Source organism: Girardinichthys multiradiatus, chromosome 24, assembly GCF_021462225.1.
Source record: "Girardinichthys multiradiatus isolate DD_20200921_A chromosome 24, DD_fGirMul_XY1, whole genome shotgun sequence".
NCBI classification, from domain to species: Eukaryota; Metazoa; Chordata; class Actinopteri; order Cyprinodontiformes; family Goodeidae; genus Girardinichthys; species Girardinichthys multiradiatus.
Window position 1 is genome coordinate 2,679,482 of NC_061816.1, and position 25,496 is coordinate 2,704,977.

The 25,496-nt window shown below is 42.3% G+C and overlaps 2 protein-coding genes across 10 annotated transcripts in view; one reads left to right on the plus strand and one right to left on the minus strand.

Annotated features, from left to right (window-relative positions):
- Positions 1-25,496, minus strand: part of LOC124861426 (gastrula zinc finger protein XlCGF57.1-like) — a 1,067,819-nt gene that overhangs the window by 910,878 nt on the left and 131,445 nt on the right. Inside the window, exons 3-5 of one of the 9 annotated variants that reach the window (XM_047355198.1) lie at positions 10,768-10,874; positions 10,591-10,663; positions 7,877-10,503 (exon numbers count right to left, since the gene is read on the minus strand). The exons of 6 other annotated variants lie outside the window; for them this stretch is intronic. In XM_047355198.1, coding sequence (XP_047211154.1) covers positions 10,466-10,503; positions 10,591-10,663; positions 10,768-10,874 — 218 coding nt within the window. In that variant the 3' untranslated portion in view covers positions 7,877-10,465. Of the gene's footprint in view, positions 1-7,876; positions 10,504-10,590; positions 10,664-10,717; positions 10,875-25,496 lie in introns of those variants that run through there. 2 more of the 9 variants (XM_047355202.1, XM_047355197.1) reach the window with 2 other exon arrangements.
- Positions 15,935-23,676, plus strand: LOC124861461 (gastrula zinc finger protein XlCGF57.1-like). The gene is made up of 2 exons (XM_047355256.1): positions 15,935-16,114; positions 22,062-23,676. Exon 2 carries the CDS (start codon positions 22,100-22,102, stop codon positions 23,672-23,674), a length of 1,575 nt encoding a protein of 524 aa, XP_047211212.1. The 5' UTR covers positions 15,935-16,114; positions 22,062-22,099; the 3' UTR covers positions 23,675-23,676.

Below are 25,496 nucleotides of genomic sequence, written 5' to 3' on the forward strand. Positions count from 1 at the left end.
CGTATGATTGGGCGAAAACAGGAATTGATTTATTAAATTGACGTCTGTCACCTGAGATCATTTTGTACTTATTATCTTTGATAACACCCTTTTTTACATCGAATCTGTTTGAATAAAATAAAATAAGAATATAAACACAAAGGTCTCTCTACAGACTTGTTCTATTTTTTTCCTAATTTCAGAAGTTTGTTCCCTGGCATCAGACTTTCATTTATTTGTTTAGTTTCACAATGTTGATATTTTAATAATCAACGGATGATTTTTCAGAGACATTGTGAGGGCTAAAAGTACATATTGGGACAAAATGATTGATATCTTGCTATTATTTTCTAAAAGAATATCCGATTTAGCTATGAAATAATGTGAAACTCACAAAAGTAGTTTGAAACAAACGATAATGAAGACAAAAATATATCATTTAAAAAAAATATTTGTAATGAAAGTAGCTTGGGGACAAAGAACAATAATCATTACTTCATATTTTCTTGTTTGACCTTTGAAGCAGTCACCTCTGAGGAGTCAGCTAAAACTGATGATCAGCCAAAACATGAGAGTAAACTGAGTTTTAGCTTTTTGTTCTGGATCATTATCTTATGGAGGACTTATGACTTTTGACTGAGACCAGGCAGCACATTTCGCTTTATATGTCTTCACAGATTCAAGCCAAGCTGTGCCATATGCAGCCTACAAAGCTAGAACATAAGTGAATTTTCTCATTTTCAACAACATGTTGGTTATTTCTTGGAAAGCTTAATTTGAACAAAGAGCTGGTGTAACTTGCCAGAAGATCTAGTGTAGTCTCGTTTGTCCATATGACGATGGCTCAGCTCAGGAACTGTACCATCAGCATGAATATGAATGAAAAAGCCTCCCCACCTGTCTGCGATCTAATGGATGTGATCTAACAGGATGTAAATCAGTGTACATCTCTAGATTAGTGTGTAGTTGTCAAATTTTTTAAACTATATAAAACTGCTTTTTTTTTAAAAGCTGTGTGAAGATCTATATAAATTAAATCATGCTGTTTTGTTTTCATTGGTTGCTCCCATAAATATTTTTTTTTGCAGTCCTATTATTCTTTCAGTAACATCAAACAATTTACTGGAGAAGAAAGCATTTCTATCAACCTCTTGTAAATTTTGATAACTGCATAATCTATGTAAAAGATTAATGTGAATGTCTGTTTTGTTCATTAATAAAAATGTTTTTTGACACACATGCTCTTACTTAATAATGTACTTTGCTCTATTTCAGGGTAGAGGCAGATTATCTTTTAAATATATTTTCTAACAGTGATACTGACCATGCAGAACTGCCTCTTAATGTGCCGAAAATAAACATAGTGTTAAAGCTCTTTGCTCTACACTGAAAAACTGTAATACATTATTACACAGCTGAATTGACTCACTGACAACCCACATCAAAGGCAAAAATGTTAGCTAAAATGCTAACATTAGCATGTGGGGTGTCACTAGCATGTTGGCTAATATTAACGTAGTCCATCTATAATGCTAACAACAGCCTTTAAGATTAATCACTGTTGTCTAGGTGTTGGAACAGCAGTACAAGCTGTTTAAAGGGGTGGTGACATCACTGTATATACCCTTTCATGTAGTTGATGTTACTGCATATGTCAAAAGTTACGTCACCTTCTTGTGAAGGGTTGTTTTTGCTGGCTAGATTTCCCTTCTCAGTAAAATGCTTGGCTACAGTAATTAGGGATGGGTACTAAATTCGGCCCTTTTATAGGTACCGACCGAATTCTGTCGGTACAACTGAGTACCATTTCAAGTAAAATCAAACGGTGCCATGTTTCGGAATCTAAACGCACCATTGTGACACCGAGGGAGTGGAAGAGTGGGCGATTTTCCATGTCGGACATGAACACAGCATTGCACACACAAGAGGGTAATGACGTCAGTAATCGCTGGTCAACAAAGCATGGCCGATAGAAAGCGCTCAAAAACTAGGGTTCCACTTCTCAAAATGCAGTGGAGATTACACTCGCTGCAATATTTGTGACGGAAAGTGAAAGGCCAGCGGTGGGAATACTTCTAATCTAAGGAAGCACCTGCAGTGTTTCCCCTATCATTATCGAAGGGGGGTGCCTCGCCCACCCAAGATGATCACGTAGCATGTAGTAATAGTACATTTTAACAGCTAAATTCATTCATTTTAATAGATCACATCATGAGCATTTTCAGTCCCTGTGTTGTCTCTACTTTCTATGGCCAAACTTGACAAAAGTTGGATGAAAACAGGCTCCTCAGACTCTGTGTCACCATCGCTGATGCTGACACACTGAGTTACATGTGACCGCATGCAGGTAAACACCTGCTCCCGACAGCGGACAGAAAAACATGCCGCTAAAACCTGGAAAGTAGGCAAGGATATCTGCAGTTTTTAAAAGCACCAAATTTAGTTTTGATGGCAGCACTTCCTCTCGCACCAGCCTATGGTCTCACAAGGGGTCTGAGGATCTCATCTCGGTACCTAATGGCAGTCAGGTTACCTCTGGCGAGTACATGGAGGGCCATGCTGCCCTCCAATGAAATGCCACACCACTGTTGCAGGCAGCAGATCACTCTCCACAGTGTCTCCAGACTCCATCACGTCTGTCACATGTGCTCAGTGTGAACCTGCTTTCATCTGTGAAGACCACAGGGCACCAGTGGCAAATTTGCCAATCCTGGTGTTCTCTGGCAAATGCCAAGCGTCCTGCACGGTGTTGGGCTGTGAGCGCAACCCCCGTTTGTAGACGTTCGGTCCTCATACCATCCTCGTGGAGTTGGTTTCTAACTTTTTGTTCAGACACATGCACCTTTGTGGCCTGCTGGAGGTCATTTTGCAGGGCTCTGGCAGTGCTCCTCCTGTTCCTCCTTGCACAAAGGTGGAGGTAGCGGTCCTGCTGCTGGGTTGTTGCCCTCCTACGGCCTCCTCCACGTCTCCTGGTGTACTGGCCTGTCTCCTTTTATCGCCTCCAGGCTCTGGACACTACGCTGACAACCACAGCAAACCTTCTTGCCACAGCTCGCATTGATGTGCCATCCTGGATGAGCTGCACCACCTGAGCCACTTGTGCGGGTTGTAGAGTCCGTCTCATGCTACCATGAGTGTGAAAGCACCACCAACATTCAAAAATGACCAAAACATCAGCCAGAAAGCATCGGTACTGAGAAGTGGTCTGTGGTCCCCACCTGCAGAACCACTCCTTTATTGAGTGTGTCTTGCTAATCGCCAAAGATTTCCCCCTGTTGTCTTTTCCATTTGAACAACAGCTGTGAAATTGATTGTCAATCAGTGTTGCTTCCTAAGTGGACAGTTTGATTTCACAGAACTTTGATTTACTTGGAGTTATATTGTGTTGTTTAAGTGTTCCCTTTAGTTTTTTGGAGTAGTGTATATATATATATATATATATATATATATATATACATACATACATATACAGGTCCTTCTCAAAATATTAGCATATTGGGATAAAGTTCATTATTTTCCATAATGTCATGATGAAAATTTAACATTCATATATTTTAGATTCATTGCACACTAACTAAAATATTTCAGGTCTTTTATTGTCTTAATACGGATGATTTTGCATACAGCTCATGAAAACCCAAAATTCCTATCTCACAAAATTAGCATATCATTAAAAGGGTCTCTAAACGAGCTATGAACCTAATCATCTGAATCAACGAGTTAACTCTAAACACCTGCAAAAGATTCCCGAGGCCTTTAAAACTCCCAGCCTGGTTCATCACTCAAAACCCCAATCATGGGTAAGACTGCCGACCTGACAGCTGTCCAGAAGGCCACTATTGACACCCTCAAGCAAGAGGATAAGACACAGAAAGAAATTTCTGAACGAATAGGCTGTTCCCAGAGTGCTGTATCAAGGCACCTCAGTGGGAAGTCTGTGGGAAGGAAAAAGTGTGGCAGAAAACGCTGCACAACGAGAAGAGGTGACCGGACCCTGAGGAAGATTGTGGAGAAGGGCCGATTCCAGACCTTGGGGGACCTGCGGAAGCAGTGGACTGAGTCTGGAGTAGAAACATCCAGAGCCACCGTGCACAGGCGTGTGCAGGAAATGGGCTACAGGTGCCACATTCCCCAGGTCAAGCCACTTTTGAACCAGAAACAGCGGCAGAAGCGCCTGACCTGGGCTACAGAGAAGCAGCACTGGACTGTTGCTCAGTGGTCCAAAGTACCTTTTTCGGATGAAAGCAAATTCTGCATGTCATTCGGAAATCAAGGTGCCAGAGTCTGGAGGAAGACTGGGGAGAAGGAAATGCCAAAATGCCAGAAGTCCAGTGTCAAGTACCCACAGTCAGTGATGGTCTGGGGTGCCGTGTCAGCTGCTGGTGTTGGTCCACTGTGTTTTATCAAGGGCAGGGTCAATGCAGCTAGCTATCAGGAGATTTTGGAGCACTTCATGCATCCATCTGCTGATGATTGTGGCATACAGCTCATGAAAACCCAAAATTCCTATCTCACAAAATTAGCATATTTCATCCGACCAATAAAAGAAAAGTGTTTTTAATACAAAAAACGTCAACCTTCAAATAATCATGTACAGTTATGCACTCAATACTTGGTCGGGAATCCTTTGGCAGAAATGACTGCTTCAATGCGGCGTGGCATGGAGGCAATCAGCCTGTGGCACTGCTGAGGTCTTATGGAGGCTCAGGATGCTTCGATAGCGGCCTTTAGCTCATCCAGAGTGTTGGGTCTTGAGTCTCTCAACGTTCTCTTCACAATATCCCACAGATTCTCTATGGGGTTCAGGTCGGGAGAGTTGGCAGGCCAATTGAGCACAGTGATACTATGGTCAGTAAACCATTTACCAGTGGTTTTGGCACTGTGAGCAGGTGCCAGGTCGTGCTGAAAAATGAAATCTTCATCTCCATAAAGCTTTTCAGCAGATGGAAGCATGAAGTGCTCCAAAATCTCCTGATAGCTAGCTGCATTGACCCTGCCCTTGATAAAACACAGTGGACCAACACCAGCAGCTGACACGGCACCCCAGACCATCACTGACTGTGGGTACTTGACACTGGACTTCTGGCATTTTGGCATTTCCTTCTCCCCAGTCTTCCTCCAGACTCTGGCACCTTGATTTCCGAATGACATGCAGAATTTGCTTTCATCCGAAAAAGGTACTTTGGACCACTGAGCAACAGTCCAGTGCTGCTTCTCTGTAGCCCAGGTCAGGCGCTTCTGCCGCTGTTTCTGGTTCAAAAGTGGCTTGACCTGGGGAATGCGGCACCTGTAGCCCATTTTCTGCACACGCCTGTGCACGGTGGCTCTGGATGTTTCTACTCCAGACTCAGTCCACTGCTTCCGCAGGTCCCTCAAGGTCTGGAATCGGCCCTTCTCCACAATCTTCCTCAGGATCCGGTCACCTCTTCTCGTTGTGCAGCGTTTTCTGCCACACTTTTTCCTTCCCACAGACTTCCCACTGAGCTGCCTTGATACAGCACTCTGGGAACAGCCTATTCGTTCAGAAATTTCTTTCTGTGTCTTACCCTCTTGCTTGAGGGTGTCAATAGTGGCCTTCTGGACAGCAGTCAGGTCGGCAGTCTTACCCATGATTGGGGTTTTGAGTGATGAACCAGGCTGGGAGTTTTAAAGGCCTCAGGAATCTTTTGCAGGTGTTTAGAGTTAGCTCGTTGATTCAGATGATTAGGTTCATAGCTCGTTTAGAGACCCTTTTAATGATATGCTAATTTTATGAGATAGGAATTTTGGGTTTTCATGAGCTGTATGCCAAAATCATCCGTATTAAGACAATAAAAGACCTGAAATATTTCAGTTAGTGTGCAATGAATCTAAAATATATGAATGTTAAATTTTCATCATGATATTATGGAAAATAATGAACTTCATCACAATATGCTAATATTTTGAGAAGGACCTGTATACTTCCACAGAAACAGAGCAGCTGCAGCCTCTGATCACAGACCTGTATTAGATTTACTGTTCCTTCAGTAGGGTTAGGGATGCTAAAGGTTGGGAAAAAGTCATTTTACTTACAACAGGAGCTGTAGCTGTGCAGCTTAATGTAACTGAGGGATTTTAAACACATTGACAAAGAACGAGATCCCGGCTACAAGCTCCTGAAATGAGCTTCCTCCGTAGGGTGGATGGGCACTCCCTTAGACATAGGGTGAGGACCTCGGCCATCCAGGAGGGGCTCGGAGTAGAGCCGCTGCTCCTCCACATCGAGAGGAGCCAGTTGAGGTGGCTCGGGCATCTATACCGGATGCCTCCTGGAAGCCTTCCACGGGAGGTGTTCCAGGCACGTCCCACCAGGAGGAGGCCCGGGGAATGGCCCAGGGGACCCTGGAGGGACTATGTCTCTCGGCTGGCTTGGGAACTAGATCTCTTTGCTTCTCAGCTGGTTGGTTGGTCTTGTCATTTGAGGCGCTGTGCTATGGACCCGATGATCCTGGGTTCAAACCCTGCCATCTCCAGTCCTTCATAAACAAATTCAAACTCAGTGTTCCAACTTTCAGCAAAAGAAAAACCAAAAGCCCAACAATTAGTGTCATGACAGATTATGTAGGTACACCTATGATGCTACGGCAAGGGGGAGCCAGGACGACAGGTTAAGGTGGGGATGTATCATCATCCCCACCATTTTAGAGGACTTTAATCTTTCAGGGCAGCTGCCCTGAAAGATTACGACTGGACATAGGGTGACCACATCCTGCCCCAGCTGAATCTATGTACTAATGTGCTCTCTGTAAATAATAATGTGTGAAGGGTCTTGTGGTGTGGACTGTTCGCGACCGTAAGTCACCAGTGGTGCAGCGTCTGGTTCAAATCTCCACTATTCACTAGGCCTGGATCATCCTAAAAAGCTTAGCTGTTATATACTCTCTAATCTTCTTGAAAGATATAGAAAACACATCCACACATACACACACATACATGCTTAACGTTGTAGATCCTTCTCTCTAACACACCCATTATATGTTTTTAGAATATGTTGTGTTCCTTCCCTTCCCTTCCCGCGTATGTCCTAGTTCTCACTCTGACGCACGCTATACTTTAGCAAACTACACTACTTACTTGACTTGACTACTTTTACTAGCAACATAGTACGTACTATGTTGCTAGTAAAAGTAGTCAAGTCAAGTAAGTAGTGTAGTTTGCTAAAGTATAGTTAGTAATATATGCTAGAATTATGTAGTGGTTGTTTCGTTGCAGAGAGAGGTTCTTTCCCCCAGATGTATCAACCTGATCTTTTGTTTCATCTCACTCTGGCAAGACAGCAAGAACAACACAGGCTCTGTCCCACCACGCTAGTGGGACAGCTTTTAGTGATGATCCAGGACCACTGCTGGTGACTTACAGTCATGGACAATCCCACCATGCTACCAAGACCCTTCACACTCTGACCATTTCTCCCAGTGCATTTATCTTTTTATCTTCTAGAAGTCTGATAAAATTACACATCAAGATGTGCTTTGAACAAAGGACCTTGTCAACTCCTAACAGTTCTCTCTACACTCTGAGCAAACCATTATACAGGACTAAATCTTCTGTCCAGGTAATAGCACAGACAGGACTTGAACCCAGGAACTCCACCACTGGCATCTTCTGGTCACAGACCGTTCCTCCACACCATCAGGTCTGCTCCTCTCTCATCTCTCTTCTCTTAGGTGCTTTTCAACTTTTCACTTTCATCCCTGAACTTCTCAAAATACAGACTCTGAGGTTCTTCACAACAAATCAGCTCCTAAATGGTTCCTGATGAGAAGTTGAACTCAGACTTTCTTGAATCTCCACCCTACGGTCCATCATGTTGAGCTATTGACTCACACTGGTTCAACTCTTTGAAATGTTCTTCAAAGTTCTCTCAAATTATTCAGTTTTGGTTTTTAAAAACATGGATCTTCTCAGTCTTGATCCCATGACCTCCATGTTGATGATCGCTGAACAAACACCTTGAGCTATCCAACCAGATATTAAACAGTCGTATCCTAACGCCTTTCAGTCATGACCTTTGACCTATTGGCTCAATCTAATGGATGGAGCTGACAGCAGCTGGTTTATCAACTAATGTGAATTTTCTTTCAACTTTACTAACTAATGTCAAGTTCAATTCCATTGATAAAGTCATAGAAAAATGTCTAAAGCTGTTAAACTATCTCAACATCATTTATGATAAAGATCTATTAATAGAAGCTCTTTGTACAGTTGAGGACTTGAACTAGGACACTAGATGTTCTCAGTACACACACACACTTTAGTCTATCACACTGAGCTGTTGGCTCATTCAGGTTTTCTGTCTTTTTCTGGACTTTTATCTTTTTATTTCCACAGTTGGACTGAAGTTAATGTCACCACAGACTTTGATCCCATGCTGTCTGAGCTTTATTCCCTCCCTTCCTCACCTTCTATTATGTTCTCACACATTGAAATCATGCTGGGGTTTGGTTATCTGCTGGCTTTCAGCACAGGTGACATCCAGCTCAACAGTGTTTGGCTCCAGCTGGAAAACATGGTTGAACTTTCTGAAGGTAAATGTGAATTTGTATCCAGTAACAGGTCATTTCTATATCAGCAGCCAAGGAATCATTTTATGTGTGTTTACTGTAACCTTCTGTTTTTATTTGCTTTTATTCATGCTGTCGTTTTTTACAGCTCTCACTTTTAGAGCAGTGGGTGGAAATTTGTTGCTGTTGTTTTATTTGACTTGTTTTATTTTCAGTCTAAATATTTGATTAAAAACACATCATGAAAAATGAACATGACACACTGAGTTCTTTCCTTCAGCATTTCATCTTGTTTTAGTCGTGTTAAATGTGTTTGTCAGTCTTTGGTTTCTTTATCCTCCAATTCTTAATAAAATGAGTTATTGAGTCAGAAAGCTGGACGTTGCTTCTTAAAACTATTTTAAGGAAAACAAGGAAATAAAAACAGACATTTCTTTATTCAAAGAATAAATTTAACAAAGTAGTCAAATAACACTGAATGCAGTTATTTCATCTTTAAGTTTGAAGCAGAACCTGTGGAAGTATCTGTGCTCCCTCTAGTGGACAGATTAGTTGTAGCAGAAGGTAACTGAGTTGGGACGCTGCACAGATATGATCATTCTTGATCAGTGTCTCCATGAATCAGATGTTTTCTGTGTTTCATACCCTGTCTGTCCTTCCTCCAGTTTGCTGCGTTTAAACCCTGACACAGTTGGTTTTAGATGAAGCCCATGCAGTTCATACTAACCAACACCTTGATCTACCAGGTCACACATGATACATGAAACATGGTTCAAACTTTCCACTCTGAGATCATCATCTCCAACAGTTTATCAGCAATGTTCCTCTCAGATGACCAGATGAAGAACTAAAGCCAACATTTATTTATCTCCATTCAGAGAGAAAACCTTTGATTGAGAACATCCGGTCAGTTTGACACAGTTACAGGTTTAAAGTTATTGGAATCAAAGTCAAGCTCACCAAGTGAAATAAATTCCCAGCAGTCAAAATGTCTCAGTCCAGAACATCTTGTTTGTTGGTGTCTGCAGCCTTCATACAGTGCAAAAAAAATCATTTATCTGTCTTTAATGTCTGACACTATTTGGGTCTTCAGTCAGAACCATTTCAGCTTCAAACTGGTCTCATGTTGTAGAGACCATCCAACAGGTCGACACTCTTGTGTCTCAAACTTTTTATGGATCCATTTCCTTGTCAGCTTGTTGGTCCTCAGGAACCTTCAGAGAACCGACCCTACAGACTACAGGAGATCCTCTAACAGACGGAGCTATTTGATCACAGCTAAAACACTTTCCAACTATGACCAGTCTTCGTTTTCACTAATGCTCTTCATCATGGAAGAGTTTTGAAGCAATCTGAGCTAATCTGCCAGATGATGTCTTTTATCCTAGAAATATTTAGCTTCAAACATTTAACAAACTCAAAGTGTGAAGTAGCAGGGATGCCACATGTAGTGCACATTATTTTACACAGTTTATCAGGAAAAAGATGAATGCATGATGCATGTTTATATCAGCAGACTCTGCAGCCTGGAGAGGAAAATAAAGAGTTGGTTTAAAGTTTAGGGACAAAACTAAATAAAAGGACAGTTAAAGTTAAATTAGTTCAACATGATTTAAATAAAGTTTTCTTTTTGACAATCACACTTCAAGAATCACAACTAAATGAAACATAAAACTGGGAAATACTGAGATCAACACAAAACTAAATCTTTCTCAGAGGAACAAAACAGCCACTGAGAAAACTTCTTCTATGAACACAAAACATGACTCATGCTACATGTTTCCAGTCCTCAGTTGTTCTGTCCTCTGTTCCTTGAACACAACATCAGATGCTTCATAATGATCCAGGTCATCCTGTTGAGTCTCTAATACACACAGAGGTCAGGAAAGTTCATCTCATAGATCGGCGTCCAACGACGAGACGATTGTCCAGATGGAGACGGAGGAGGACGAACAATCAGATCAAAGACCTGATCTAGTTTGGACTGAAGCAATGAGGTCTGTGGAGAAGACAGAACCATCAGTTAGTTTGATGGTTTGACATGTTTCCATCCAGAACCACTAGAACTGTACATCTGTTTGCTCACAAAGATTCCAGTCTGACCAAGATCTTCCAAAAAGGTTCATGTTTAGATTGAGGTTCTGGTACCAACTGATGACCTGATTACAGTAAATCAGAACCAGAAACAGTTTTACAATCAGATAAACCTTCACCTTAGAAACCAAACAGAATTACTCCAGGTTTACTTCAGTAAGTGTCTCACCCTGGATCCACAGAGAGCTGCTATTTCCTCAGAAGGAGCCGTCTGAAACCTCTCCACCACCTGCATCCTCTTCCTCCTTTCCTCCTCCTCCACAGGTCCTCTATCCTCTAAAAGAAAGACAACGTCTCTAAGAAATGCAGAAACAAATCATGACAACATGCATGTAGGAGATGAAACATTTTACCAATGGTGTTCTCCAGCGTCTCATAGATAAACTGATATCTGTAAAAGTCTTGGCTTTAGGTCTTCTCCTGTGTTAAGGAGTTCATCTACCTGTCAGCTGAGGTGTATGAGGTGTGTTGAGGTGTTCACATCGTCACTTTAGCTGCTTCCTGTCAGTTCCTCTCAGATCTTGGACTGGACACACAGTTTCCGACGCCTCGGAGTCTAACCGCCATCAGGGTGCGGTAGCTCGGACAAAGGAACCCTGAAGATGAAGAGGTGACCTTATTGACATGTTAAAGAGATTGGTCTGCAATTTACACTTCCACTGAGTCATTCATTTGCCGATGGATGGACGGACGGACGGACGGATTTCACTATGGAGGAACTCTGAACCTATCAAGGTTCCTCAGTGAATAATCATCTACACCTGCTCCTCGTTTCACTCAGTTCAGACCTCTGTTCACGTTACTTAGATGATCAAACTGTTGACTGAACTTAACTCCTCTCTGCAATATTTCTTCAAATAAATCTTCTCCCAGAGTTTGATGTTTGGAGGCAAATTGGAAATGCCCAGAAGACCACTAATCTCCTCTCTCTTGTGATAGGTTGACTTTGATTGTTTTTCAAGCGTTGTTTTTTGTGTTTTGTTCGTAGAAACACTTTTTGCTGCAGCAGCAAACACGACATGCACAATGCTCAACTCGACTTCATGGTGTTTCTCCCTCTTTTGTTTGAAAAGCACACACACCTTTTATTTCATACAGGTGCAATAAATTAGACATATCACGTGACGTACAATAAACCAATGAGAAAACAGAACAAAAAATGAGAGTACTAAAATACAAAGACATTCATAATGTCAACATGTTTAGTGAACTAAAGTCTGGATTGTAGAAAACTCTAAACTCACACATTAGAACGGGCCTGAACCTTTCAGAACCTGGCAGGGCTGCACCATATCTAGAACATGTTTCACTGAGATACTACTGCTAAAAACTAGCAGAACATTCTAGAATACGATTGACCCACATTTAATGGACGTGTCATGATCCACAGGCATTTTGGGATTGTTTTGGGTTTTCCTAGATTGAATTCATTCATCTGGGCTCATTATTGTCAGGTCTTGTCTTATTAGTTCATTCCTGGTGTTTATCGTTCTACTTATTTCTGGCGTTCTGTTTGTGCATTTAGGTTATTCCCTGATGTTAGTGTTAGACTTGTGGTTCCTTTGTGTTTGGGTTTTCTCCCTCTGTTTCATCTGTGTTAATTAGTCTCCTTCCCTCAGCTCCCCTGCTCAGTCCTCTCAGAGCTGTTCTACACTCCCCTGATCAGACTCACCTGGTTCCCATGTCATTGATCATATCTCCTCTGTATTTAGGTTCCCTGGTTTCCATTGCTCACTGCTGGTTCTTTCCTGCCTGGTTCCGTGTCCTGTTCCCCTCGTCTCCTGCTGTAAGTTTCTGTCTTGTGTTATCATTAAATCCCATCATGTTGCTCCTGAACTCATGTCTGTGTTTTTTCCTGTTTCAATCTGACTCTACATGACAGAACACAAAAAATGCAGCAGCAACCTTTCAGAGGTTGATGAATCTGTAACCTCAGGGTCACAGAACATGGTCATTGGATGATATGGTGTTACAGTTCTCTCTGGTCTGAACACATGGAGAGCATGAAATAACTATTTGAGCATCTTGGTGAAGCCAGTCTGGTGATTAATGTGTCCAAATGCAACAGTGTCTTCACAGGTCTGCCTAAAAGGTCAATCAGACAGCAGCAGTTGATCCAGAACGCTGCTGCCCGCGTCCTCACTAGAACTAAGAAAGTGGAGCACATCACCCCGGTTCTAAAGTCCCTACACTGGCTCCCTGTAGCTCAGAAAATAGACTTTAAAATACTTCTGTTAGTCTATAAATCACTGAATGGCTTAGCACCAAAATACATTATAGACTTGTTATCAACCACCCAGACCTCTCAGGTCTTCTGGCTCAAATCTACTCTGCAGAACCAGAGCCAAACATGGAGAAGCAGCTTTTAGTAGTTATGCTCCACTAATCTGGAATAAACTCCCAGAAAACTGTAAAAGCGCTGAAACGCTAAGTTGCTTTAAATCAAGATTAAAAACGTATTTGTTTAGAATGGCCTTTGACTGGACCATCTAAACATTATTGGTTGAGTTTTCAGTCCAACTTTCCTTTCATTTTCTTATCCATCATTCTATTATCTTTATTTTTTAATTACCTTTATGCCACTGTAAGGTAATTTGCCTATTCTGTTTCTTATTTTTTAATTCTCCCTTCATGTAAAGCACTTTGAATTGTCTTGCTACTGAAATGTGCTAAATAAATTTTGCACTGACTACGCCAAAACAAATTCCTTGTATGTCCAAAAACGTACTTGGCAATAAAGCTTTTCTGATTCTGATTCTGATAAATAAACTTGCCTTGCCAAATGAGAGATTGATAAGGGTCAAGGGTCACCTCTCACAAACGTGATCTAGAAGGATGTCCAGCTCTGTTGGTCTCAGGATTATCAGAAAGCTCTGGAATGATTCCATGATGATCTTGGTGAGTGAACCAGGTTTGGTTGCTCCACATTTCTCTCTCCCATTTAAACTGGCAGTGGAGCCCCTCCAATTTAACTTATAACGTTTCTGTCATGTTCGTGGTCAGTTTTTTGACCCACATGCAGAAACCAGTCAGAGACCACAGTAAAGTTCTGACATTTATCAGGTCTAATGGTGATTGTTTCCAGCAGGGTCAGTTCGTCTGAGGGAAGGAGAGGAGGAGATGTTAATGAGACGACTGGAATGATGGAGGTTATGACTGATAATGAGATATGAGCTGGCTCACAGATTTTAGGAGAAGCAGAGGAGCAGAGTAGGACATCTGGTTGGTTCAGAGGTGAGTGTTGTTGTTTCTTCTGGAGGAGAATGCTGTTGTGCCAGAGTTTGACAGGTGGTACGTTGGAGAGCAGGTGAGAAGAGGACAGTCACAAGTGGGAGGAGCTACAGGGAAAAACCTTGGATGAGGTTCTTCTGGGGAGTTATGGAGAGCTTGGAGTGGGTTTGAAGATTGCTGGAGGACAAGGAGATGGTGCAAATGGACCAGAAATCCTTGGAAATCCAAGGGATTAAAGACAAATCAGGCAATTAATTGTCACATTTGCATGGATACCATCTCATATTGGTATTAGAGGTCATGGATTAGCAGACATTTCTGCTCGATGGTGCATTTAGTAGCACTGTTGCCTTGCAGACAGAAGGTCCTGGGTTCGATCCCCTACGACCCACCATGGAATAAGTGGTATAGAAGATGAATGGCTTGGCAGACAAGGTTGCAAAAGAGGTGACCAGACATATGTTAGTTGAAATGGATATCAAGGTCTGTTGAATGGAAGTTAAAAGTTTCATAATGAGGTAAAGATGACAAAAACAAAGCTTAGTTAAACTATTTTAAAATGATTCATTTGTTTGAAAAGATATGAGCGGGTTTTTTAAAGTTTTTTTTTAAATTCCTCGTTCCATTTCACACTCCATAACAGTTAGTGGCGGTAATGCACATCTACAGGTATTTGCCAACCGCCATAAAATCCTACAAGAAATGATTTCCGGTTCCGCTGGCCCCGCCCCCTCTTCCCAAACACGCGGATCTCTTCGAGTTCTTTATCCTTTGTTCCCTGTTCGTCAGCAGCCCAGAAGCGGGAGTGTTGATAAAGCTGTAAGAGAGCTGCAGCAGCAGCAGTTGATGAACTCTGGAAAGAAGTCCAGCAGCTTGAGGAACATCTGGTCAAAGAAACTGGAGGGAAGCAGGAGCTCAAACAGCGGCAGGACGCAGCAGAGGAAGAGACACCAGATGATGGATGATGTTTTCCAGCCCAGATTAGGTTTGGATGTTTCCTTCTTCATGCCAACTGTGTGGATGGTAGTTAAAGTTTAGGAGCCGTTTTCAGTCTGCTGGTGGATTATTCCTCTGAATTAGAACTCGTTGTTAGGATAGTGAAACATCAGCAGGAGCTTCTGGAGCCCAGCTCAGAAATATTAGAGTTTGAAACGACAGAGGATCATCTAACTGCGGTGAAGTGAGCCGACGATCGCTGACGGTAGAAATCAGATGCGTCCATCCATGGTGTATTACGGTAGAGGAGCGGTATGGGAGCCGCTGGAAGCACAAAGATCTGTTTGTTGGGAATGATTACAGCTGCAGGAGTTTTGGACAAACATCTCATGTTGTTTCAGTTTCAATGTTTGAGGAAGATGTTTAATGCTACTTATATGATAAGTAAAATATAGTTGATCAATAAATGAATAAAGTTAAAGCACATAATGACAATGTTATATTACTGCAGTCATGTATTGATATACATTTCAAGTAACCTAAAAATTTATTAATTCATAAATTAATTAATTTTGACTGAATCATATAAAAAACCAAATTCTTCCTCATTTTGCAAAGATAATCTGTAGGTGTCTGTTTCTTCCATCTTCTAAGAAGTCCTGGTGTTTGGGTCCTGGTCAAGGTAGATGTAGACCACAGGGCCTTGAAAGAGCTTGAATATGCCTTGAACTGTTTTATTCACAAACTTCATTGTTTGCACATCAAATATTCTGAACATAAAGCCACAAGCATGGAGTAACACGTGTTCCCATCATTGAATAATAACGCTTACTGATATAAAAGTGATACTTAATAATTAAAGCTACAACTAATCAAAAATCACTGGCAAAATGTTGCTATATCTGGTCTCTGTGATATATTCATATGAACAATCTCTACTTCACAAACCATCTGCTTCACAGCAAAACTCAGCCAATTATGTTTTATATAATAGTTATTTAATTCAGGGGTTAAATATGAGATTCTGCACATGACCTAAACTGTCAGTTCTTGAGGTTCAGTTTTCTCTAAACTGCTGATCAGATGTTTTTCTCTAATGTGAATCTTTACCAGCTTAGAAACATGAAGTTAAAGTTGTTCATAATGCATGTAATGTGTTTCAGTGCTCCCAGCAGATGTTAAAGAAGAGGCTCCTGAAGAACAGAGTCCTGATGTGGATCAGCAGGAGCCAGAGTCCCTCCAGATAAAGGAGGAACAGGAGGAACTCTGGACCAGTCAGGAAGGAGAGCAGCTCACTGTGAAGGAGGAGACTGATACCAGGTTTCCATTAACTGCAGCTCCTATCAAGAGTAAGGATTTGTTTGTGTGTGTGTCTCCTGTCTGGCAGCTAACAGTCTGGTGCATCTGGTTGTCTTTTATGATCAAAAGTAGATTAGCTTCACAAAAAGGAGGAAGAAATGAGACGTTTCCTGAGCTGAAACTGGAGGAAAAATATGACGCAAACAGATTATAAAGTTATCTACGCAGAACCTGGAGAGACTAAATTAAACTATTCTGCTCTCCTACAGACTCAAAGTTCACAACAAAATGTATTTAAAGGCTAAAAAAGTGGTTTTTGCAGATGTCTCCTTTAACTCTGCTCTTATTGCGCATGAACCTGTTCCTCTAGAAGATTCCAGAAAACTCTGTAATTAGTTTCTTAATTTCTTGGACAAGGTTGACATTAGGGCCTGTATTTCTCTTCCCTCCTATGACCCGTCCATCTTGGTCACCTGCCTCGCTGTCTTTGATCACTGGGAGCCTTATTTCCTTTCCTCTAGAGACACTGGTTATCAGTATAAAACCATCTGGCTCCCCCTGTGATGTTCTTCCTCCACGTCGTCTTAAGGAGTTTTCTTCTTCTATTGGCCTCTTTATCCTTAAAGTTATTAACAGTAGTTTGACCTCCAGCGTGGAGCAGAACAATTTTAAACATACTATTGTGAAATCTGGAATCAATAAGTTTGCTTTGTTAAGCTTTAGGCTGATCTCCAAGTTACCTTTTATCGTCCAAAATTTTGAAACAACAGTTTACAACCAGCTGAAGCCTTACTGGATAAATATATGATAATGGAAGTGTTCCAGTCTGGGTTTAAATCTTACCACTGAATTTGCTCCTTGGCAGATTTATGATGATGTATTTTTAGCAACGGATTTTGGGAGCTGCTTTTAGATTTACCAGCTGCTTTTATCCAGTTGATCATAACGTTCTCATCTCCAGACTGGAGCAGTGGGTGGGCATCACTGGCTCAGCTCTTTAATGGTTCAGGTCCTACTTCTCTGATAGGAGTTTCTGGGTCATGGTGGATGATTTTACCTCCCCTGGGGGATACCTCAAGGAGTTTAGTTCCCATCAGGCTTATTTTGTTAGAATGGCAAGAAGATATTGTGAAATTATGATTAGTGGATTATAAATACTAATAAAAAATATAATTCAACAATCATAATTTATAGTATATTATTCCTTTCCAAAATCATCTACAGTATTTAGATATTCAAAATCTCATCTCCAGACTGGAGCAGTGCGTGGGCATCACTGGCTCAGCTCTTTAATGGTTCAGGTCCTACTTCTCTGATAGGAGTTTCTGGGTCATGGTGGATGATTTTATCTCCCCTGGGGGATACCTCAAGGCTCCATTCTTGGTCCTCTCCCGATCTCTCTGCTGCTTTTAGAAAACATTGCATTTCATTTTTGTGCTGATGACTGTCAAGTCTCTTTCCCTCTTAAAACATAATGTTTCTGTTTAGCCTCTTCTTGATTGTCTCAGTGACATCTGGGCATGGATTGCACTGAATTTTCTTAATTTGAATTAAAAATAACTGGTCCTGCTTTTCAAATCAAGTGACTCCAGCAGTATTTCTTCCTTTGGCCCAACATAAACATCCAGCATCACTATTTCAGTTTTAGTTGAGTAAAAATGAACCACGGCCTAAAACGTAAAATAGGTTTGACTCTCCTAACCCCAGTAGCAGCTTTAATTCTGCTTTGTTGTTACATCAACTACCTCTCAGCGGTAGCCAGAAGGTCCTGGGTCTGACTCCCCCTCCTCATTTATCTTCTGCTTGTAGCTTTGAAATCTCTGTTGATTCAATTCAATTAAAAAATACTTCATTAATTCCAAAGGGAAATTAAATGTTGTTGTAGCTCACACGATCAGGTGCGTAGAGAGCTGGAGAAGCTTCACCCTAGGAAATTTCCTTGTTCTCACTGTATCAGCCCAAGGGTTCTGAAGGCTTGTGCAGGTCAGCTGAGTGGAGTGCTGCAGTACCATTTTGCTATGAGCCTGAAGCAACAAAGAGTTCCAGAGCTATGGAAAACATCATGTCTGGTCTCAGTGCCAAAGAAAGTCCTAAAGGACTGTATGACCATAGACACATAGTGGAGTTCAGTGTGTGTGTCTTTTAGACTTTTATTGGCTCAGAGGTCATCGCTGTGGTTAAGTCCTCTTTCTTTCAGTTCAGGCAACTGTTAGAAATCAAGCCCCTATAGTCTAGATGTCACCTAGAGACACTGATTTATTCATTTTTCTATTCACTGTCTCTGTTAGATGGTTCAGAGAAAAGGCTTTAATAGAAAGATGAGATCTTAAGCTTTCAAAAGCAGTTTTCTCTGTCTTGCTGTGACGTTTAGTGGCTGAAAGGCAACCATCTTTGTCAGGAAACTGTTAGTCTAGAGTTGATGCACGTGCTGGGGATAATATTTATCCTGATATTTAATTCCAGCTCCAGATCTTCTACAGGTAGATATTCCCTTGGGCTAGGCACTTATTCCCAAGGTTCCACATCAATGTATGGATGTACTGGCCTTGTGTGTGTTGATCACTAAAAGTTAATCTGCTATAACCGTACCGAATTTAATTCTCATCAGGCTTATTTTGTTAGAATGGCAAGAAGATATTGTGAAAATATTATTATTTTGTTATAAATATTAATAAAAATATAATTTAACAATCATAATTAATATTGTATCATTCCTATCCAAAATCACCCACAGTGTTTAGATATTCAAAATCCATCCATCCATTTTCTTCAGTTTATCCAGGGTCGGGTTACGGGGGCAGCAGCCTAAGCAGAGAGACCCAGACTTCCCTCTCACCAGCCACTTGGGCCAGCTCGTTCGGGGGAATCAGAAGGTGTTTCCAGGCCAAACGAGAAACATAGTCCCTCCAGTGTGTACTGGGTCTTCCTCTGGGCCTCCTCCCAGTGGGACGTGCTCGGAACACCTCACCAGGGAGGTGTCCAGGAGGCATCCTAACCAGATGCCCGAGCCACTTCAACTGGCTCCTCTCGACGTGGAGAAGCCGCGGCTTTACTCTGAGACCCTCTGGGATGACCGAGCATCTCACCCTATCTCTAAGGGAGAGCCCAGACACCCTGCGGAGGAAACTTATTTTGGCCGCTTGTATCCGTGATCTCGTTCTTTTGGTCTTGACCCAAAGCTCATGACCATAGATGAGGGTAGGAACGTAGTTTGACCGGTAAATCGAGAGCTTCGCTTTTTGACATGGCTCTTTCTTCTCCATGACAGACCGGTACAGCGCCTGCATCACTGCTGACACAGCACTAATCCATCTATCGATCTCCTGCTCCTTTTTTCCATCATTCGTCAAAAAGACCCCAAGATATTTCATCTCCTTCACTTAAGGCAGGACCTTCCCCATGGCCTCAGACTTGGAGGCACTGATTCTCATCCCGGCCTCTTCACACTCTGCAGCGAACTGTTCTACTAAGAGCTGTAGATCCCAAGCTGATGAAGCAGATAGGACCACATCATCCGCAAAGAGCAGAGGCGCAATCCCAAGGCCACCGAAACGGATTCCTTTAACACCGTGGCTGCGCCTAGAAATCCTGTTCATAAAAGTTATGAACAGAATCGGTGAGAAAGGGCAACCTTGCCGGAGTCCAACCCTTACCGAGTCTGACTTACTGCTGGCAATGCGTACCAAGCTCTGGGTAGTCAAGCTCAGGTAGTGGTCAGTGGAAAGCTCCGCTTCCCTCTTCACCTGAGTGTCCAAGACATGCTGCCACAGATCAGATGACGCGACAACAAAGTCGATCATTGAACTGTGGCCTATGGTGTCGTGCTGCCAAGAGCACATATGGACACCCTGCGCTTTGACTGATCCCTCACCCAGGACCTGTTCGCCTTAGGTGGCCGTACCAGGGGCATAAAGCCCCTGACAACATAGGTCCTAGAATCAATGTGACACAATTCAATTCAGTTTTATTTATATAGCGCCAATTCACAACACATGTTGTCTCAAGGCACTTCACAACAGTCAGGTACATACATTCCAATTAGTCCTAACCATTGAACATAGCAGTCAGAGTTAGTTATTTATTCAAATTGTATAAAAAATTTTTTTTGGAGAGTAGTGTGAGAATGTAGCGAAGAGGGTGAAAGTGATCATTATGTCCTCCAGCAGCCTAAGCCTATAGCAGCATAACAACACAGATAGTTTCAGTTCAGATTATTTAGTTAAACGGCGCTTATTTTCAACAATGTCGTTTCAAGGAACCTCACAAAGGGTCCCACTGATGGTCATTGTTATACTAAAAACCACAAGGATTGGGATACCTCTCTCTCACTAAAACCCCTTCACCACGTTAAGGTGGCAGCCCAGGGAGGGGTCAAAATATTCAATGAAATTGTGATTGTTTTGCTGCTAGCACTTAATAATTGTAAGTATTAAGTGAAAAGCTTGGATGTGAGGACATGAGTGGCTGATATCTTAACTCAAGTAAAACAAGCCAATAAATTGAAGTCCAACATCGAAACGTTTAAAATAGTAACCACTGTCTCATATTTGCCAGTAAAACAAACTGGAAGACGAAACCTTAGACAGCCTGGAGAGCTCGGTAGACAAATGTTTTTACAAAATCGTAATGAGGAAAACATAAAAAATCTGCATCCATGACCACACAAACATCAAAATGTACCCGTTCAGAATGCTCGGCCAGCACTTCCACTATGTCTCCATAGAAAAGCTACGCTGATGTCCTGGACTCTATTGACAAGAAGCCACTCAGCCTGGGTGCTCGTCTTACCCTGGTGGAGGTTCTCCACAAGTAATTTTCTAGCTCTGAGGGAATGTCTGGAGTTCAGCCACAAACAACAAGCTTCACTCACAGCAAAGAACTAACACTGAGGGATAAGGTAAAGAAATGTACCGATGGAATGATGCAGCTGTCCGACACAAAGAAATGAGGGAGACCATCCTGAATATACAGCCGGGGGGGGTCATGCAGGACAACCTTGTCTTCTCCGGCATCCCAGAATGGGCCGAGGAGAATGCTGAATGCACTGTCTGGGAATTTGAACGTCACAAGGTTAAAAACATCACATTCCATCGTGTTCCCAGGCTCAGAGGTAAGAAACCAGACAATAACCGGCCTCTGCCAATTGTAGCGAAGTTCAGGCACTACAAGCAGAAAGAGCAGGTCAGGAGTCTATGCAGAGATCAATGGGGAACAGATTTCAGCGACAATGACCAATTTCCAAAGGAAATCCTCGATTGGAGGAGAGTATTATTTTCAATAAGGAAGAAATGTATTACTGAAGGCACCAAATCTACTTGGAGATCACCCCATGGCTTAATTAGTAACAACAGCAAGTTGGTTTAAGGCTAGATAGGAGGTTAGATAACACCAGTTATAATCTAATGTAGAGCACAGCTCAGCATGATGTTTACAATGCTGGACGTTGGCTGGGCCAATGCTGGGCTTATGGGTATCCGCTGCTTTTTCTTCTCATTTTCTCTATTACATCTCTTTGTCATACCTTTGTGTGCCTTAGAAAGTATGTACCTGTAAGGCAGGAATAAAGAGATTTAAGACATTCTGAGTAAAATTATAACCAATCAAAAGCATGAAGCTTCTAATAAAAGCATCAAACGTTATTGAAAACCCTTAAAGTAGCAAAAGAGGCTCTTTCTATTATTTTGTACAAACTAATAAATATACGGTATTATTATCACCGATGTATTTTTTTTACATCTTTACATTAATGCAATTAAATCACTGTATACATTTGTGTTTTAGAATATGAAATTTATTCCATGACATGGTGAAACCGTAATATTTACACTCAGTGTTATCACACCATTGTGGCATCACTGATTTTACCTACTGTACTGTTCACTGATAATATTTATCAGATTATTTTCTCTAGTTTTAATCTTTATCATCTTTGTATCCTGACATTATCAGGATAAAGTTGTTCATAATGCATGTAATGTGTTTCAATGATGTCTGCAGATTTTAAAGAAGAGGCTCCTGAAGAACAGAGTCCTGATATGGACCAGCAGGAGCTGGAGCTCCTCCACATAAAGGAGGAAAATGAAAGAATCTGGGCCAGCCAGGATGGAGAACAACTGAATGTGAAGAAGGAGACTGATGATACCAGGTTTCCATTAACTGTTGTTCATATGAAGAGTGAAGAAGATGAGGAGAAACCTCTTTTCTCTCAGCTTCATCAACATCAAACAGAAGACAGAGATCTTCCAAGCAGCATCTCAGGTGACCAGATAAAAGCAGAAATTAAAGTAGAGGACTGTGGGACACGAGAATCCAGCAGGAACCCAGATCTAAATAATCATGGAGGCTCTTCCAACTATTCTGAAACTGAAGACAGTGAAGATGATGAAGAGGATGATGTGAAGCATCATAAATCTGAGCTTAAACACTTGTCAGACTCTGAAACTGAAGACGGTGTAGATGATGAAGAGGATGAAGATGTTAAGCATCATAAATCTGAGCTTAAACACTTATCAGACTCTGAAACTGAAGACAGTGAGGATGATTGGAAGGAGAGCAGGACTCCAGGGTCAGGCAGAAACGCTGTCAACAAATCTTTGAGCTGCTCTGATTGTGGAGGAAAATTTGCTAACAGACAATCTCTTCAGAGTCACATGACATGTCATCCAAGATTAACGTCTTCAGATTGTTCTGGTAATGAGACGTGTTTCAGAGAGAAGAAGAACATAGATTCACTGAAGAAAGTCCAGACGAGTAGTAAAAATTTTAAATGTGGTGATTGTGGTAAACGTTTTAACTTGAAACGAGATCTCAAAAGGCACACAAAAGTTCACACAGGGGGGAAACCCTTTGGTTGTGATGCATGTGGAAAAAGATTTGCCTACAAGTCATATTTAAACACACACATGAGAATCCACACAGGAGACAAACCCTTTAGTTGTGATGTATGTGGAAAAAGATTTGCCGACAAGTCATATTTAAACACACACATGAGAATCCACACAGGAGACAAACCCTTTAGTTGTGATGTATGTGGAAAAAGATTTGCCGACAAGTCATATTTAAACATACACATGAGAATCCACACAGGAGACAAACCCTTTAGTTGTGATGTATGTGGAAAAAGATTTGCCTACAAGTCATATTTAAACACACACATGAGAATTCACACAGGAGACAAACCCTTTAGTTGTGATTCATGTGGAGCAAGATTTGTCTATGAGTCACAATTAAACAGGCACATGAGAATTCACACAGGAGACAAACCCTTTAGTTGTGATCCATGTGGAACAAGATTTATCACCAAGTCACTATTAAACACGCACATGAGAATCCACACTGGAGATAAACCTTTTAGTTGTGATGCATGTGGAAAAAGATTTGCCTGCAAGTCATATTTAAGCAAACACATGAGAATTCACACAGGAAACAAACCTTTTAGTTGTGATACATGTGGAAAAAGATTTGCCTTCAAGTCAGATTTAAACAGACACATGAGAATTCACACAGGAAACAAACCTTTTAGTTGTGATGCATGTGGAAAAAGATTTATCACCAATTCACTATTAAACACGCACATGAGAACCCACATAGGAAATAAACCCTTTGGTTAAGATCTTTGTGTGGACTGTTTTGGCTTCAAGTCACAATAGAACAAACGCAAGAATCCAAACTGGAGAGGAACCTTTTGGTTGTGATGAATGTGGTAAAAACTTCACCTTCAAGTCAAATCTAAACCAGGATGATATAATTAAGAGAAAAGACAAACCCATTGCTAGTTATGTTTGCCAGGGCCACCATTCAGCCTAGGGTTTTAACAGATTTAAATGAGTGTTTCATTGCACATAGGTTGGTTTTATGGATTACAGACTTTTTAACAGGTAGAGTCCAGCATGTTCAACACTCTCTGACAAAACAATTACCAGCACAAGCTCTCCTCAGGGATGTGTTTTATCTTCATTGTTATTCACCTTGTACACAAACTCCTGCAGAAGTACTTTCCCTAATAGACATTTAATTAAATATGCTGACGACATGGCCCTTTTAGACCACAAAGGAGAGGAGCATGGACCAGTTCAGGCCTTTTCACTAATTGGTGCAAAAAATCCAAGTTGCTATTGACTTCAGGAATCTTCAGTCATTCTCCCCAACCATCATCGATGGAGATCAAATTGAGACTAATACTAGAAGTTCCTGGGCATGGTTCTAGACTGCCATCGAAGGTGGGACTCATGGGCTGACAGGGCAACTTAACGCCCTTAGAATGTCCTTGACTTCTGTTCATCAGAACAGCCCACTTAAGAGGCAGTGTCTCGGCAAAAAAAAAATACTCGTTGTCGTCGTACTCGTCGTCTTCCGCTTATCCGGGACCGGGTCGCGGAGGCAGCAGACTCAGCAGAGACGCCCAGACGTCCCTCTCCCCAGACACCTCCTCCAGCTCCTTCGGGTGGAGCCCAAGGCGTTCCCAGGCCAGCCGAGAGACAGAGTCCCTCCAGCGTGTCCTGGGCCGTCCCCGGTGGGACTTGCCTGGAACACCTCCCGAGGAAGGCGTCCAGGAGGCATCCGGTATAGCTGCCTGAGCCATCTCAACTGGCTCCTCCCGGATGGTCGAACTCCTCACCCTATCTCTAAGGGAGTGCCCGGCCACCCTACGGAGGAAGCTCATTTCAGCTGCTTGTATCCGGGATCTCGTTCTTTCGGTCATGACCCAAAGTTCATGGCCATAGGTGAGGGTAGGAACGTACACCGACCGGTAAATTGAGAGTTTTGCTTTTCGGCCCAGCTCTCTCTTCACCACAACGGACCGGCACAGCTTCCCCATTACTGCGGCAGCCGCACCGATCCGTCTGTCAATCTCCCGCTCCATTTTTCCCTCACTCATGAACAAGACCCCGAGATACTTAAACTCCTCCACTTGAGGCAGGAACTCCCCTCCAACTTGAAGAGGACAAGCCACCCTTTTCCGGTCGAGTACCATGGTCTCGGACTTGGAGGAGCTGATCTTCATCCTAGCCACTTCACACTCAGCTGCGAACCACCGCAGCGCATGCTGTAGGTCTTGGCTAGAGGGGGCATGCAGAACAACGTTATCGGAAAAAAGAATAGACGAAATCCACTGGTCCCCAATCCAGACCCCCTCCGGCCCTTGGCTGTGCCTAGAAATTCTGTCCATAAAAGTAATGAACAGGACCAAGGGCTCGAAGATCCTCGAAGTACTCCTTCCACCGCCCGATAATGTCCTCAGTTGAGGTCAGCAGCCTCCCACCCCCACTATAAACAGTGTTGGCAAAGCACTGTTTCCCCCTCCTGGGCGCCGGACGGTTTGCCAGAATTGCTTCGAGGCCAACCGGTAGTCCTTCTCCATGGCCTCACCGAACTCCTTCCAGGCCCAAGTTTTTGCCTCTGCCACAGCCCGGGCCACAGCACGCTTGGCCT